Source organism: Colossoma macropomum, unplaced genomic scaffold, assembly GCF_904425465.1.
Source record: "Colossoma macropomum unplaced genomic scaffold, Colossoma_macropomum, whole genome shotgun sequence".
Classification (NCBI taxonomy): Eukaryota; Metazoa; Chordata; class Actinopteri; order Characiformes; family Serrasalmidae; genus Colossoma; species Colossoma macropomum.
Genome location: NW_023494792.1, coordinates 9,649,975 through 9,667,875, shown reverse-complemented (window position 1 = coordinate 9,667,875; position 17,901 = coordinate 9,649,975). Strand labels below are relative to the sequence as shown.

At 40.8% G+C, this 17,901-nt stretch overlaps 1 protein-coding gene and 1 long non-coding RNA gene across 2 annotated transcripts; one reads left to right on the top strand and one right to left on the bottom strand.

Moving 5' to 3' along the window:
* Positions 1-3: 3 nt before the first annotated feature.
* On the bottom strand, positions 4-1,602 carry LOC118811582. The gene is made up of 2 exons (XR_005007484.1): positions 1,456-1,602; positions 4-622 (listed from the first exon to the last, which is right to left on the bottom strand). It is a non-coding gene; the product is annotated as an uncharacterized LOC118811582 (long non-coding RNA).
* Positions 1,603-4,823: 3,221 nt separating this feature from the next.
* Positions 4,824-17,862, top strand: unc45a (unc-45 myosin chaperone A). Its single transcript, XM_036575892.1, has 19 exons — positions 4,824-5,022; positions 5,507-5,708; positions 5,882-6,057; positions 6,392-6,481; positions 6,565-6,732; positions 6,941-7,109; positions 8,676-8,846; positions 9,089-9,260; positions 9,488-9,788; positions 10,006-10,100; positions 12,148-12,289; positions 12,796-12,936; positions 13,043-13,170; positions 13,717-13,783; positions 13,901-14,014; positions 15,156-15,271; positions 15,352-15,469; positions 15,590-15,745; positions 16,782-17,862. The coding sequence occupies exons 2-19, from the start codon at positions 5,507-5,509 to the stop codon at positions 17,064-17,066; spliced, it is 2,811 nt and encodes a 936-aa protein (XP_036431785.1). The 5' UTR covers positions 4,824-5,022; the 3' UTR covers positions 17,067-17,862.
* The last annotated feature ends 39 nt before the right edge of the window (positions 17,863-17,901 follow it).

The window sequence follows — 17,901 nt, the reverse complement described above, 5'->3', positions numbered from 1 at the left end:
TCCTCCCCAAACAGGCTGAAGGAGGCTGCTGGCTTACCCTGAATGTCACTATGCTCTCGAGGCCCAAATATAACAAACTAAGCACAGTCTTCCCTATACGAAAGCTGCTGAAAACAAGCAATGACTGCCTCTATTCTCGCTTTGCAGAAGAGTGGAAAGGAAAAAGAGGAACAGAGAAAAGAAGAGACTGCCTTCTACACAAAAGTAAACTCAAAAATAGGACGAGTAAAGTGGTCTGGATTTGGCTGTTTAGTCAAACAGGTGTTCATCCTCCACTTCTCTCTTAAACCTAATAGGAGCTTAATCTTCTCGGCTCAGTGCCTGTCACTGACTTAACCGTCCTCAAGAGGGATTTGGGATTACTATTCAAACATTCAAATTGGCCTGGCTAGTTGTAAACGGAAACAAGATTCCTTGTCTTGCATTAGAAATATTACTCTTGCCAGTTTCATTAAATAAAAAAAAAACATAAGAAAAGTTCAAGGACATCTATAAGGACAATGCTGAACTGCCGTCATCCAGATTTAAAACAGTGCCCTTGTGTAGATGAAGCCCTTCAAGTTCTCATGCTGCCATGCTCTGGTTCCAAGATCAGGACTCCTCAGAGAACAGAAAATACAATCTGTGGACAAGAGAAAAAACGTTTCATGTGTCTACTAGGCTTAGTACTGCATTATAAAACAATCAGCTGCTATCCAAAGAAGATTACGCGAGCAGTTAGCCGGTAAACATAGCACAAAAAATGATTCAACATGGATGTTTAAATGGGGCCTTTTATGAACAGGTAAATGCCATACTTTGACACTAAAGAGGTGACAACTACGCTACTCAATATAGCTAACCTAGCTAGCTAGTTAACACAATAAGGAAGTACAGTTGCTTAAAGAAGAGAATATTAACCTAAGGTGACAGAATTTCAGACGTTGTAGTAAAAAGCAATGCGGCTTTTGTTTCATTCTGCATGTTTATTTGCAGACGTGTCTAAGTCTAAATAACAGCAGCAAAGCGAAGCTTTAGCGTGCTAGCTAATGTTAACCTAGTTAGCTACCTACCGGGCTACGTACTAATAACGTGTGTGCTGGACAGAAAGCTGTGCTGCTACCTACCCAGTCTCTGTTTAAAAAAACTGTTTCAACCATAATGACACACTTAATGCCCAGTACCGCTGTCTGCAAGTTTCACACAGACTGAATTACCGTTACTCTTTTCACAAACGCTGAACGCCGTATCCTGTTAGCCAGTTAGCCAGTTAGCCAGTTAGCATTAGATAATCCAGTCCACTCGCCCGCTATCTTACGGGCTAATTCGCCTAGCTCCAGCTCCAGCTTCAGCTTCAGCTAGCAAATTCAGTTCTGGTCCATTTTTTGGACACAGCTCGACCGCTTCTATCCAATTTGCTGCCTAACGTTAGCTATGAAAAGCCTTCCTGTGTTATCCAAGGAAAACAGTGTTCACCCGTAATTCCTCCTTCAGCGCCGCCTGCTAGATCAGCGCCACCGCGGTCGGAGTGCTCGGGACACGGAGAGGCATGATGGGAAGAAGAGGCGCCATGTGACCGGATAGATGGAGGGATTTAAGAGCAAATAGACTACCTCTACAGCAGAGCCCTGTGTGTGGCCTTTGATCTGGGAGGATAAGGGTATCTCTCACTGGGAAAGTGTGTCTGGAGTGAACAGTTTCATTTTTTGGCCTTTGTGTGTTAAGTTTTCTTATTAGATCCACCAAGTGTATTTCTGTTGACTAAGAAGATGATCTATGGCTTTTTACTTTCCACTCTGTCCACACAGACATTAAAGGAATGGTTTACTGACAAATCAAATGTACACAATTTACCCCCTTACCCCAAACATAGTCAACTAACCAAGACAGATTTGGTGTCTAAAGTTTGCCTCTTTAGTTTTGTACTGGAGCTACGACACTAATGTAGCTAACAAGTCATTGAAGTCTATGATGCCCAAAATTATTATGTAAGTAACTCCATTCTAAAACTATAGAAGAAAAATTTAGACACCAAACTTGTCTTGGTCAATCGACTCTGTTTGGAGTAAAGGGGAAATTGTGTAAATATTATTTTTCGGTGAACCAGTTATTTAAAGAGCTGTTCATTAAACTTAAGCAAGTAGTTTCAGTGCTAAGAGAAATTCAGTCAAAACTGCAACAGAAATTGAGTAGCCTGCATATATAAGACAAGATATAATTTATTGGCCTTCAAGTATTTATTGATTGATTGATTGGTTTACATACAGCTGTATATATAGCAGTGGTGTGAAAGTATATCTTGAAAAAGAAAGAAGATACTGGTATTGTTAGATACCAGTTAGAACTGGCAAGCTCACCAGAGATGCAAAAAAAGACTTTATATCAGCTGTTACTGAATTTCACAAACATTTTAGAGTGCCGAAAAAGTCAGTCCTGAAAAGATAAATGCAATGTAATTTTACAGACAAATGACAATAATGAGCCAGTGTAACTGGAACACTGAGAAACTGAAAAACCTGCAGATCGTTTAATGACTTACTGACAAGGAACTGTCTGTATAAACACAAAAATGCTGGTTTCCCATATATGGACTAACCCTGGTCTTGGACTAAATTGCCAAGCAAACAGTGAACCTACTACTTGAAATTCTGTTTAGACCTCTGGGTCTAAGAAAGTGTCCCACATGAATAAGAACTGGGCTTGGCTGTGGCAAAGATGCATATTACGTGCGTAGAGTTGTGATGTCCAAATTCCTTACCTTGAGCTTTAGACGACTTCAGTTTGAACTGAAAAGGGCAGCTGAACACACACAAAGGCTAAAATGAAAAGAATATCCATGGCCAGCTTTGTGCATGACACATTGAACATGCTCTGAAAGATAAAGCTGAATGAGGCCTACATTTAAGATACAGCATTAAGTTATGTTAGAAAGACACTATGGAAGAGCCTCACTGAGATAAAAGCTGGGCTAAGACTCAATTATTTATATAGGCTACAGGCTGTCAAGGAGTCCATGGAAAATTCCTTCCAGATACGTGTGTACTGAGGAATGTTCTGGAGCCATACTGAGAAAGTCATGCTACCACTCGACTGTTTTCAGGACACACCTGGCTTTTGTATCTGAGTAGGAACTAATAATATCATCTGTCTTAGAGTCCCAGCTCTCTACTGCTAAGTGGGACAGAATGACACTATGAAGGCCTATATTGTTTCTTTCAATTCAATACCTCACCTCCACTGGTCATGTGTCAGTTGCGAGGGTCTCAAAGCAACAGCATGAGTACACATGCTTCTCAACTCCCACCCTGGGACAACAAGCACTAGCATTACCAGATGAGAAGTGGGTCTCCAGATCTCTCACGCTTTTGCCTCTCTCCAAGGCAACTTGCTTCACAGAGAAACATTTCCAGAAGGAGTTTTTCCAGAAGGAGGCTTTTAACATTGAAGCCTATTTAAATAGATCCTAACCCAAAGCATGGGCAAAAAACATAAATATATAACAATAAATATTTAGGCATAAAAGAAAGTCAGTGTCACTTTCATATGTGCACACACATTCATGTAATTCACATATTCAGGTATTGGTTTTAAAAACTAATGTTTTGGGTGAAAAAGGACATTTAACTTCATTTTGAAAAGTCTGAACCAAAAGGAACTTTTGCAGATATAAAGGCTTTTATGAACTGACCTAGGTTCACCCCATGCACTTCACCTGAATTGCACCTTCTATCTACCTAACTGTAGATATAACCTTAATTACACCTTACATTACTGTGCAAAAGTCAGAGACCACCCTCCGTTTATTTAATGTCTAGTCCAAATGGCCATTAATTACGATGTTATTCATTTTCAGGAGATAATTCTGAGGAGATCTGATACAAGATAAACAACTTGCATAAGGAAAGGTAAAATCAAAAGAAAATAAGTGAAGAAACAGGGGTTTCCCAAACTGCAGTTTAAACACGCTTCTGACAGCTGTGTTGGTCGAACTGACCCCATCAGATAAACAGCACTTAAAGCTTTCATCTTTGAGAGAGAGGAGAAAATCAAGCTCCACTCTTACTACAGATGTGAAGAAATCCATCCTTCCACTGTGAGGAATCATAGGGAGTGAAAACATTCCATTGGAAAGGAACTTCAAACTGCACAGCAAGTAGTGAACAACAGTTTATCACTGTGCAGGAAGTTGCCGGAAAGTTTACAGATCAGTCAGTGCATGTCTCTTGAAGATGTGTGCTGCTTCGTGTTTGGTTATGAGGCTGCAGGACTTTTCAAATGGAAGTACTGATCAGCTGCAGTTGCCTTAATTGACATCCCAAGCTCACGTGTGCAGGGAACATAACAGTGCCGCTTGGGGACCCTGTGGAATGGAATTCAGCTCAAGTCTCCTGAAAAGAATGGGGGCTGTAATAAAGGCAAAAAGTGGACACACTAAATACTGACAAAATGATATTAAATTTAGTCATTAAGTCTTCTGTATAATTTTCGGTCTGTTTTTTTTTCCATGGTGCTAAAAAATAATTTTCACTAGAAATTAAATAAATGAAGGGTGGTCTCTGACTTTTGCACAGGACCTTATGTACCCAACATCTATCTGAACTGACCATATACACTTTACCTCCATTGTACGTTATACACCCTGACGCCTAAATCGACCAATTACCTCACTTCACCCTATCTAACATATACATTTTTAATTTATAAGAGGACCAGACGTACATTCTCTTGTAGACAACCCTAATCAGCAGCGCGTGCTGGTGATTTGACTGCAGGTTCAGTGTCCGATGCTGACGGAGTTCAGCGGCCTTTTATGGTAAAAGCGTCTCCGACGAAGGGGCGGGGCTTAGTGGGCTGCGTCATCACTGTGCACCCTCTGACTGGGAAAACAGGGAATGCTCCAGAAAAACGGCAGAAAAATAGTTGGCTGAGTTAACATACAGTCGGTTTGGGGACCATTTGTTTTAATTGAAGCTAGGGGCTCACTGGGGGATTGCTGTGTGTAAACACGTTTTCTGGAACAGCAGCACGCAGACGCCAAGAAAGGTAAGATGAATGAGGCAGCAGCGCAATGGCGAAGCACTTTCCCCCTTACTGAGCACCACAGACACCCAGCCCCGTTATTTACACAGACACGTGTAAACAGCGCGATCTGTGCACTGTGGATCAGATCTGTTGCTTTGTATGTACATATGTTCATATCTAAAAGTATCCGGAGCCCTTTAGCCCTCGCAGCCCTTGTGAAGTAGGCAGACTGTTGTGCTATGACTATTAAGGGTTCCTAGTTCTGGTCCTGCTCTGCAAATATGAATGTGTTTTCCTGCTTCAGCACAGCCAGTTCAGCTCCTGAAGAAGAACTGGCTGACCAGTTGGGTCAGATGTTTTAGAGCAAGAAAACACTAAAATGTGGAGGGCAGGTTTGCCCCAGGACCAAGGTTGGGAACCTCTGACCTCCATGTCCAGATGTTTCAGCAGACTGGGCTTGCTTTCTGTTGACTAGTCTTCACTTTCTGCTCCCTCTCCTCATTAGATGACCCAGGACCCCTCAGCTCTGAGAGAAGAGGGGAACAATTTGTTTAAAAGCGGTGATGTCCAAGGAGCCCTCTGCTGCTATACCAAAGCTCTGAAAGTGAGCGAATGTGACTCTGAGAACGCCGTGCTCTACCGCAACCGCTCAGCCTGCTACCTCAAACTGGAGGAGTACAGCAAGGCTGAGGCAGATGCCACCAAAGGTAGACTTGTTTCTGGAGATATAGATGGTTATTGCACTGACGCAATGTGTTTGGATCATTTAGTACAGAGCAAAGCAGAATAATTACAGTAACTGCAAACATACTGCAGAGCAAAGTTTTTTGTGTGTTTTGTAAGTTGTAAGCCCAGGCTGTTAGCATGTCTTTTTCTCTAGCCCTTGACACAGACCAAGGGGACATCAAGGCCCGGTTCCGCAGGGCCCAGGCTTTGCATAAGCTTGGCCGGCTGGATCAGGCCTTCCTGGATGCCCAGAAATGTTCCCAGCTGGAGCCCAAGAATAAGGCATTTCAAGAGTTACTCAGACAACTAAGTGCTCAGATCCAGCAGAAGGTGCGTTATGCAGTATGAAGATAGTCCTTTAGTTATTAATTATTGCACGGTCATCAGTTTTAATACCCTACTGGGATACGTGTTAACTGTATTTGTTGCATGAGAGATTTTAGTGCATGTATATATGCAAAGTTTACAATGATAGTAGTAAGCTGATAGGTGTAAAAGTAGCATTGAAGTAAACTGTTGAAAATAACGCCTCTGGTCAGACACAGAAAGAGTGATGATGGTACCTAAAATATCCTGCATGAATGGTTTTCTTCACTGTTTAGATTAAGATTGGACTTGATGGTGACATGATGATAACTGTTTATGTGTACTCTCATTCCTCTAGGCTGTGCAGCTCTCGTCTACAGACTCCCGAGTTCAGCAGATGTTCAAACTCCTGTTGGACAACTCTGCCCAGACCTCAGACAGACAGAAGGTATTTAAATGTCTGAGGCTATGGTTTTAAATTTTGACGTAATATTAAATTCCACTGTGTAAAATCCCCTTTCTTTGGCCCAGGCTGCTCAGAACCTGGTTGTGCTCTCTCGTGAAGATGCAGGAGCAGAGCAGATCTTCAGGAATGATGGTGTAAAGCTTCTGCAGAGGCTGCTGGAGTCTCAGCAGGAGGAATTTGTCCTCTCTGCACTCAGAACACTGGTTGGCCTGTGCACAGGGCACCAGTCAAGGGTGAGGCACTTTGAGATCCATTAGATTCTTCAACTCATTTAGAGATATCCACCTACCTAAATATGGTGTTAAATGCAGTTTTAGTTGTTAAATAAACATATTTTTGCTGTTTGCAAGCCACTCTAGCTGTCATGCCTGAGACAGCTGAGCTGAAGTCCCTCACCTTGTCCTAACACCTGTTGTTTATCCAAATCTCTTTTGCATATAGACCATGGCCATAGTGAATGAGCTGGGCATGGACAGGCTGTGTGGGGTCATGGGCTCTGGGGCATCCACTGTGTCCCTGTCTGCCTGTCACCTGCTTCAAGTGATGTTTGAGGCTCTTACTGAAGGCATGAAGAAGGATGTCAGAGGGAAGGATGAGGCTATACTGCCAGGTGAGAGTCTGGTCATGCGCAATTAGTACGAAATACCCAATGGATTCCCTCATTTAAATTTTAAAATATTGAACACACACATTAATAAGCAGAAAACATGTTTGTTGAGACACATCAGCTCTTACAAAAAAGTTCTAACTTCTGACTGGTGCTATAACACCTTTAGAGGGCAGCGAAGAGAAATCTTGAGCTTCAGCTATTTCTGTTGTTGGAAGCCACTAAGGCCCAAATTTCTTCTTTTTACCCCTACCCCTTGTTTTCGAGTGTCACCTTAACCCTTTGGAACTGAGTTACAATGGGGTAGTGGTTGAAATCTTGCCCTGAAAAATGGGACGACACTCAAAAAAAAAAAAAAAAAACAAACACATCGCTTCATTAACAGGCTACTAGCGGTGCTCTGTAGGCGACCCGGCCCATCTTCAGTGACAGCAAGGGAAAGGGAAAAATTCAGCGACCTCGCTGCTGGGCTTTAGTTACCTTTAGGGCATCATATGCCTTCAAAGAGGGGGTATAAGACAATTATTTATTATCGCCCACCGCTAATTCTTTGGTGATACGAAGCTGAATGTTCGAATTTTCCCGTTCCACCTTAAATGGTGCAGCAGTTACATTCTAGCGCTTCAGGCGTCAATACTGCTGGACTGTTTAATGTGGAACGGAAAAGTTAGCTAGCTACCGAGACATTAGCATGCTATTAGCGATTTTTTATGCTTGTTATGAAGAAAATGACCCTAATACATTGAAACAACATTAAAATAAGATACTGCAATGGTTTTCTTAATTTTTAACAGAGAAAATGCTCACATTTGTGGGTTTCTTTGGTTGCTCGCGCAGCCATCTTGTCGGTTTTTCTTCTTTTCTCATAAGTCCGTTTGGAGTGTGCCTCTGAAAAACCTCCGTTTGGAGGGCTATGTAGCCCTAACACTTCGCTCTACCCCTCTATCTCAACAAAAATTGGGACGCCCTAACCCTGGACGTGAACGCGCAAAACAGAGGGCTAAGTGGTAGGGGCAAGGGGTTAAATGGGATTGGGCCTAAGTATCGACAGCTAAGAAGCAAGCTAGCTAATCAGCCAGTTTGGCCACTTTAGGCTTGTACTTTAATAGTTGCATACAAAGCACAATAGTTGACAATTAAATAGTTATTAAATAATTATTTATACGGAAATTAATTGTCAGCTAAAATGTCATGACTGTGAGAGGGCTATATAATTCAAAGTACTGTAGACTAATGAGGACATGAAAGATTTTTTTCTCAGTGATGTGTGCAGTTATGTTACTATGCCTTTATTACGCAGATTTTGCTTTGCAGTCATAAACTGCCCACATTTTAGATCTTTTGCAACATTTATTGCCAGTGAAAACCTAAAAATGACTAAAATTGAGCTAAAACCCCTGAAAAACTGAACAATGCAAGGGCAGCTATGTTGAGGTCTCCACATGAAATTCCCCTTACCTTCCAAATCTCTCATTCATTCTGCCAAATCAACAGCAGTATAGAGTATGTGAGTATAGATCTGTATGGTGATGTTTTAATATGTCTTTATGACTTGTGCCTTTTCTGCAGAGCCTTCGCGTGAGCTGCGTTCCATGCTGCGTCATCTTATCGACATGCTTGCTGCATCAAATGTGTCTGGGTCAGGGCGTGACAGTGCCATCAACCTGCTGGTCAAACAGGTGCCCAGGAAATCCCAGAAACACCCAGACAACTCCCTCACACTGTGGGTCATCGACAATGGTGAGGGCCACATCACCTACTCTTACTTGATTGTAGACTCTCACTCAGCCTAGACCACATTGGACATGGGGTAAATTATTCAAAACACATTGACATGATTATTAATTTATTTAATCTTCTAGCAAAACTGTCATTTAAACTTTCCAGGGAAACTTTCCATGTGCTTCTCAGAATGTTGCTTCTCTAGCACACTTACATCTGATCTATCAAACTTTGTCTGTACTCCATTGTGTTCCCCACAGGGCTGAAGAAGATTTTGGAAGTGGCTGGTACAGTTCCAGAGATTACAGATGGGCCACCGCTGACTGACAACACCCTCATGAGCTGTTCTGTCCTCCTCAATAAGCTATATGATGATCTGAAGAGTGACAAAGAGAGGGAGAACTTCAACATGCTGTGTGAGGAATATGTCCAGTGAGTATTGGTTTGCAACAGGGTGGAAGTACTGAAAATCCCTACTTAAGTGAAAGTACTGTATTGATTTGATTTACTTGAGTACAAGTAGAAGTATATACTTTATTGACTATGATTATAATCAATTATAAAACTCCAAAATTGATGCAGTTGAATTGCTTTCAGATGCATTTTACACCTGTGTGCGCCACCTGTATGTAACTTCGAGGAGCATCTTTTCTGTGCAGGCACCACTTTAGGGGCCCAGGCTTGGAGAGTAAACTACGTGCAATACAGACAGTTTCAGTTCTACTCCAAGGTCCCAGTGATGTGGGCAATCGCACCCTGGAGATGTCGGGCATCATGGATGCTGTCATTTCTCTGTGCGCCTCTGAGAACATCACCCACCAGCAGGTGGCAGTAGAGACTCTCATCCATGCTGCAGGGAAGGCCAAGAGAGCCTCCTTCATCACAGCTAACGGAGTGGCCCTGCTGAAGGACCTTTATAAGAAGAGTGAAAACGAGCAGATAAGAGTGCGAGCTCTTGTGGTGAGTCAAAGCAGCTGCTACAGTGAATAAAGGTTTCTGTACCTAATGTGGTTTTATTAATGCCAGTGCATTTATTGATTATAGGTTAATAAAGTGGTGTATATGAAGTGGAGTACTTTACCGTAATTTGGCATACAATATATGACTGTTCAGCTGTTGGGGTGATATGTGAGAATGTGTTTTGATTTCTTTTAAATTGTGGTGTGTTGTTTTGCAGGGATTGTGTAAACTTGGTTCGGCTGGAGGAACAGATTTCAGCATGAAGCAGTTTGCAGAGGGGTCGACTCTCAAACTCGCCAAACAGTGTAGGAAGTATGTTGCTTGTTTCCACATCTCAGACAGCATTAAAGGAGATGTAGCAAACAAATCTGCATTTTTCTTGCCAGTTTACATATATGTGTGACTTATCATTGCATCGGCCATCTGAGAACAATGTGTAATGCAAAGTCTCTGCCATTTTGTTTTATTTCCTTTTTACAAAAAACGTAATTCTACAGGATTTGTTGCTTGACGTAGTGTCACTGCTAGCAAACATCCCACCCCACTCAAACAAACTCCCACTCACTCAGCTTTCATTTTTTGCATCATTGCAGCTGTTGTCTTGTACGTAGATTGTCTCAGGACAGCAAAAACACTAGAATTTCTGTGTTAGCAACTAATGTAATTGACTGTTCATGTTAACAATGGTAAAGAAATCCAAGGCCCAGTACCATTTCACCCCTTGCCCCTTCCACTCAACCCTTAGCCCTCCGTTTTGTGTGTTCACGTCTAGAAGTAGGGTGTCCCGATTTTTGTTGAGATAGACGGGTAGGGCAAGGTATTAGGGCTTCATGACCCTCCAAACGGAGGATTTTCAGAGGCAAAAAAAAAGAAAAACTGACAAGAGAGCTGCACGAGTGACCAAAAAAAGCCCCACAAATATATTTTCTCTATTAAAATTACGATAACCATTGTAGTATCTTAGTCTAATGTCATTTTAATGTATTATGATCTTTTCTTTCATAATAAGCATAAAAAAATCGCTAATAGTATCCTAATGTTTCAGTAGCTAGCTAGCTAAATGTACTGTTTTACCTTAAATAGTCCAGCAGTTCTGACACTTGAGGTGCCAGAATGTACCTGCTGCTCTATTTAAGATGGAACAGGAAAATGTGATACTGGTGGATAACTGACTTCAGCTTCATATCACCAAAGAATTAGGGGTGGTTGACAATAATTATCGCACTTTGAAAGCATATGATGCCCTGAACTTTACCCTCCTCTGCTGTCACTGCAGACTGGCAGGGTCACCTACAGAGCACCGCTAGTAGCCTGATAATGATGCCTTTATTTGAGGGTTGTCCCATTTCGTACAGAAGATTTCAACCACTACCCCTTGAACTCAGTTCCAAGCGGTAAGGTGACACTCGAAAACAAGGGGTAGGAGTAAAAATAAGAAATGGGATTGGGCCCAAGTCTTTAAATTTCTTTAGATTGTACCATTTAATGTCAAACCACTTTTGAGTACTTTTCTTTACATCTCAATAATTGAACTATGAACTAAATTGTACTACAATTGAGCTTTAGATGCCTGTGTTTAAGCTAGAGAGCTACTATAAAATGTGAATATACACCACTGTTAGCCTAGTGCAAACATCCTGTAGGGGTGCTAGCAGGAATCAAAATTATCACAGAGGTGGTAATAAGATAATCAAAAGCTACTTACAAAGTGCATCTGCTTTTGTTCAACATCTCATCACTGCAAAGTAACCACACCTTCTACCCTGTGTCTCCAGTGAGACTGCCAATGAGAGTAGTGACCATTAGCATTCAAATTCATCACCAAGAAAGTTACCTGTTCTTCACAGAGGAGAAAATGACAGGTTATACAAAGACTGAAATAAAGTGTATTTTCTTTTTCTTTATAGTTGTCTTTCAAAGAGCACATGGAAATATGTTAAATTGAGAAAAGACTGAACTAGTCTCCTTTAAAGATTGTGTTAGCAAATACACAGAAGGGCAGGAATGTGGACGGCTTGTGAAGCTTGAAAATTTCATTTATTTTTCCAGGGAATCAGAGTAGCAGGCATCTGAACATAATCAGTAAATGTGCCATCTTGTTGACATGTTCAGCCTCAAAGGATAGGGAGGAGTTTTGCACAATATCTAGGTGAAGTTGCCAAGGTGTTTCTGTCACATGGTAGAAGTGGGAACAGCAGTTTTCTCTGAGTTGAATACGTCACACATGATGGAAAATCTAGGTTTCTAAGATAATATATTTTCAGTTACACAATTTTATACTTTGCTTGAGGTACAGTGAGACTTTCATGTAGGTGATACGTAACATAATACATAACCGGGTCCTCTAATGTCTTGGCAGGTGGCTTTGCAATGACTCTCTTCCACCGAACTCTCGCCGCTGGGCTATTGAAGGTCTGGCCTACCTCACCTTTGATGCAGATGTGAAGGAGGACTTGGTGGATGATAAGAATGCTCTTCAGGCCATGTTTCAACTGGCTAAGGTACAGGTGTTATTAACACCAATAACTGGTTTACAAAGATCACAGAGTGTAATTTAATCCAAGACTCTGTTAGGAGAGCCAGCCCTGCTGTATACCAGCTGGTTCAGATAGACATGAGCAAGATTTAAAAAAATAAATAAATAAAAATAGGTTGACTCATTTAAATAAATTCATTTTTCTTTCACATGCTTATGATAGATTTTCTGTGTAATTGAACAGAAACCAAAAGATGAATATCAAGGCCTCAGTAGAAGCACATCTACCGAGTGTCACTTAAGGCTTGTTCGTAAAGACTTGCCAGCTTAAAATGTCAAAATATCATTATGAGAATGAATTTCTGCCCTTTCTGCAGATATTTATTGGGTAATATGAGACCTCTAAAACAGTGCAGTAATAGGAAAGTTATTTCATGATCCCACAAAATGATGGACTGGAAATTCACAGCCCACTCAATCATTCCGTCTCTCACACTGTTCATTAATTAATTCTTTTCATTCTCTCTGTAGTCTGAAGATAAGACAGTATTGTTTGCCATTGGATCCACTTTGGTAAACTGCACCAACAGTTACGACATTGAGAAACCAGATCCGCAGATGGTGGAATTAGCCAAATATGCCAAACAGCATGTACCTGAGGAGCATCCAAAGGTACAGCATACTAGTCACACATTAGGCCAGAAATACAAATTTTGGTAAGTCACTGCTAAAACTACATAAATTAAAAAGCAATAACAATTACTGCTTTTATGTGTAGGATGCTCAGTCTTTTGTGGAGAAGCGGGTGGTTAAGCTGTTGGAGGCTGGAGTGGTATCTGCTCTGGTGTGTATGGTCAAACAGGAAAGTCCTGCCCTCACTGAGACATGCAGAGAATGCATTGCCAGGTCTGTGTCTGCTTCTACTGTCTGTTCACCTATCAGCATTAATGATTTGATTATATTTTGATATTGCTTTAAAAGCCATTTAAAAGGTATATTTGAAGGAGAGGACTGCAATCACAGATTCTGTCATAGCAGCATACAGCAAGTGAGCTGCTTGGCTTGAGCTTGCATTAACTACGGATGGTTTAAAAGGTCAGACTGGGAAAGTGCGTTAACAGTGTTTAAAAATAGTGCTGTTAATACTTTATTGTCAACATGTTAACACTATGACAGCCCTAAAATACATTAGGAATTACAGGCTGTTGACATGGTTGTCTACTTCCAATCCTGGAGGGCCAGAGTCCAGCATGGTTTGGTGGTTTTCCTGGTCAAACACACCTATTAAAGCCGTAACTGACCACTGAGTTGAATCAGGTCTTTGGCGTCTGAAGAGAAAAATCACTAAACTCAGAGTCAAGTTTACAGATGTACACTGTCATTGCAGAAAGTGTTTTATGTTCTCTCTTCCTGAATGTTGCTTATAACAGATGGTTTTATCTCTTCTGACAGGGTGTTCCTGGCTCTGGTGGAACGCCAAGAGGACAGAGGAATGGTAGTGGCTCAGGGAGGAGGAAAAGTAAGATCATGCCACCAAACAAAATACTTAGTCCACCATGTAGTCACCATGTAAGATTATTCACATTATTTCTTTAGATGCTGATGTATTTATAAGATATATTTATTGCATTTACAGGCATTATTACCCCTGGTGTCAGAGAGTACAGATGTGGGCAAGATCAAAGCAGCACAAGCACTGGCCAAGATCACGATCACCTCAAACCCTGAGATTGCTTTCCCTGGAGAGAGGGTGAGACCAGTTGTTTTGACTTTTCTGTCTTTAGGTTGAAAGTTGGTCTAAACGTAATTTCCAAGTTATCCATGTATTTATTAGGAAGGCAATGATACAGATACTGGTATGGAGTACCATCCTGATACTGTGTCATTTAGTCATACTGATATAAATGCTCAGATACCAACATCCAATACCACCTAACAGCTAGAGAATAAGCCTCGTGTACACCGTTGTGCTAGTATACAAACGACTCGAGCCATCATCACTGCCTGCTTTTAGTTTCAGTGCACAGCATGGCACAAGTTAGCAAAGCTGCTGTAGCTCAGTGTTTCTCAGCGTTTCTGCTCAATACTCAGTGCATAGCTTGTTTTGAATGAAACAGCTTTATTGATAATTATCTGTAGACAGCGCTGTCTGTAGGGGATGTGTTTCACGTAGCATGTCAATCAGACATCAGAGTGTTTTCATACAGTTTGAGAATATAAATTCTCATAAATCACCAAAGAACAAGATTTATATAATCACACAGTGTATGCCTGGCTTCAACTACAGCTCAACCAGCTACAAAGACTCCAACAAGACATAAATCTCGAACCATTAGGTCTTCGGCTACATTAGCCTTGGATGCGATTCTTCCTGTCACTGCGCTACAGATACTGTTGTTGAAAGAGACACATAAGGAGTGGGGATCAAAACTATGAAACATACTTTACTTAGAGCTCTACAGAAGTTCTTTTCTGATGTGGAACAAAACCAGCTCTTCTTCACTGCAGCGCTACTCTATCTAAGATAACTAATGCAACTTAGCTGTCTAATGCACTTCATTTAAAAATCAGCTAGATTTGAATGATTTAAGTGTTATGGTACATTGCACTAACAACTACTTTACTCTAAGTAGGTTACTCAGTATGGTATATCGTAATCAGTATCGGCAAGTACTAAAAAATGTCTACAAAAATGGTATCGATGCTAGTATTTATATGTTGTTTTAGATTTTGCTTTAGTGATGGCGTAACTAGTTAGGGGAATGGGCATGCAGGCATTTTTTAATGTAATGGATATATCAAACCTGTGATATATATATGGTTTAAAAAGATAACCAGCAAACTTTTTTTGTCATATCTGTAACTTTTGTGGTTATTGTCTTTGTGTGTAGGTTTATGAGGTGGTGCGTCCCCTAGCCAGTCTCTTGGCCCTTGACTGTTCTCTCCTGCAGAATTTTGAGGCTCTTATGGCTCTCACCAACCTGGCTGGCATTAGTGACCGACTCAGGTTAGCCCAGCACCATACAGTATTTAGATCTCTAAATAAGAGAGAAAATGAATAAATGTAAACCTGTTTTTGGCCCACAGACAAAAGATCATTAAGGAGAAAGCTGTGCCCAAAGTGGAAGGCTACATGTTCGAGGAGCATGACCTAGTGCGAGCAGCAGCCACCGAGTGTATGTGTAACTTAATCTTAAGCCCTGAGGTAAGTCCCAACTCTGTGTAAAATCTAGAATGATTGAGAGATGTTTTTAACATCATATCCTAACATCACCAGTTTCCTATGTGGTTTTTAGAATGGTTTTCGGTTTGTCTGAACCCTCAGGTGCAGAAGCTTTACTTGGCCACAGACAGTGACCGTTTAAAACTCTTAGTATTATACAGTGGTGAGGATGATGAGAGGCTGAGGAAGGCTGCGGCCGGAACTCTGGCTGTGCTGACTGGGGAAATGCCAGAGGTGTGTGCACGGATTCCCAGCACGGTGAGTTATTTCTGCATATCTGTTTGTTGTTTACAGGTTTTAGTAGGACACATTGTACCCTTTATACATCAAAAACAATAAAAACACTAAAAAAGGTCAGGATATTTGGCAAGCACCAAACAAGGGAAGTCAACAATGCTTTTTCTAACAGCGCTGTACTGACAGTGTCTGACTCTTAACAGATCGATCTTGCAGCATCAGCTGCTGCTAATAATAACAGAAAAGCAATAAAATAATAGCGAAGATCAGGATTTTGGCCAAGCATCAGCAACCTGATTGGTTAAATTCAAACTGACAAACCATTCATAAAGAAGCAAATATCAAGTAAGGTTTATTATTGATTTGGTTGTGACACACATAGACTTTAAGACCTCAAGCTTTTTGCTATTTTTCTGTTTAGCTAACACACTAGTTGTGAAACAGCCTTACTTAAGAATAACTAAGCCAGTCTGCAATGTTTTCTATGTAGTTCCTGAGCAATATTGCTTAGGGTGTAATGAAATTTTAAAGAATTTTAAAAAGGGTTCAACTCAAGTTGCCATATTTCACATTTTAAGGGTTATGAAACTGTAGCCAAAAGACCAAACAATAAATAGTCATTTAAAACATTAACACATACAACATTTACCACTGCTCTTCTAAAGTGAATTAGGTAGCTAGTAAGATGTTCAAATATTTTAATCCTAAATTTTTTAAACCAGTAATTGCCAAATGTTAAGAAAATATTTGTAAAAATTAGTGATTCTATTTATGATGCTGTGATTAGTGATTCTGTTCATTATGCTGTAATTGAATTGCCTTTTAATTAATAAAACTCAAGCTGTACGATAAAAAATGCACTTTCTCCTGTGTATTTTCACTTTTTAAGGAATCTGAGGACATAATTACTCCACTTACCTTTGGAAGCTCTTTATGGTCTAGGCTTAGGCTTAATCTAGGTTTGGAAAACTGGCATGAAGACATTTTGTTTTTTCAAGCCCACTAGTATCCTTTCCGATCTACATTTCATTCTCCCCATGTCCCCTGCTCTCTGTAGACCAGTCACTGGCTGGAGATCCTGCAGGCACTGCTGCTGAGTGAGAGTCAGGACCTGCGGCACCGTGGTGTGGTCATCACTCTGAACCTGATGCAGGCAGAGAGGAGTCTGGCTGAGAAGCTTATGGAGAGCGAGGCGCTGGAGATTCTCTCAGTACTGGCTAAAGCAACTGATGCCAGCCAGGCCTCAGTCGGCAGAGCAGCCCAGCGCTGCCTAGACTTGGCTCTGGAGTATGGGCTCATTAGGAGCAATGACGGAGAAGCCAATGGGAAGTCTGCGCCATAATCAGAGAGATCCTCCGTGCAGACAAATCTCACTACATGTCTTTAAATAACAGTTTTCAATGTTTTGTATTTAATGTGTGATAGAGTTCCCGTGTGAGTTTTTAGAGCTGTAACACTGAATACTTAAAAATGTCAGAATGGACAAGTTGAGGGTTATGCAAAGGGCAAGCAAGAGAGGAAAGTCCTTGTAAACTCGGCACCCTTGTGTAATATCAGATTTTATTTCTTAATTTAATATGAAACAGAAACATAAGTGGTAAAATGCATCAGTTGTGACTTCAGAGGTTTGAAGCCTTTAGGTCACTGAAACTAAGCTGCAGCCACTTGCTTTCTGCTGTGGCATGTTTCACATTCACAAATTTAGAGACCAAATAATTCACCACCATTCCTTTTCGTTTTGTGTTCTGTTTTTTGTAATTATTTTATTTCCTTTCCCCACTTATTTTCAAGCACTGTACTTTTGCATTCCAGTCAGTCATTCGTTTACTTTGTCAAGTAAACTGGTGACGCTTTGTGATGTGGCACGTTTTTGGTTTAAGTCATATAGAAATCAGTCAAATTATTTAAATGTCTGTTTTTTTTCTACATGACTGAAAGAACCACGACACCTAGTTACCTTTTAAACATTACAGTTTAGCATGCACCATCATTATTCACTTAATTTTTCAGCCCACCTGTGAAATCCTGCTCTCAGTGCCTTCACAGGCTTTTTGTAGCCTGCATATTTGATGCAGTTTTTATACTGTTGATGAACTACTGTTTATCCAAAGACAAATAAACACAGTGTGTGTGAGTCATTTAAGACATTTATTTCCCCCCTAAATCACAGTTTCCCA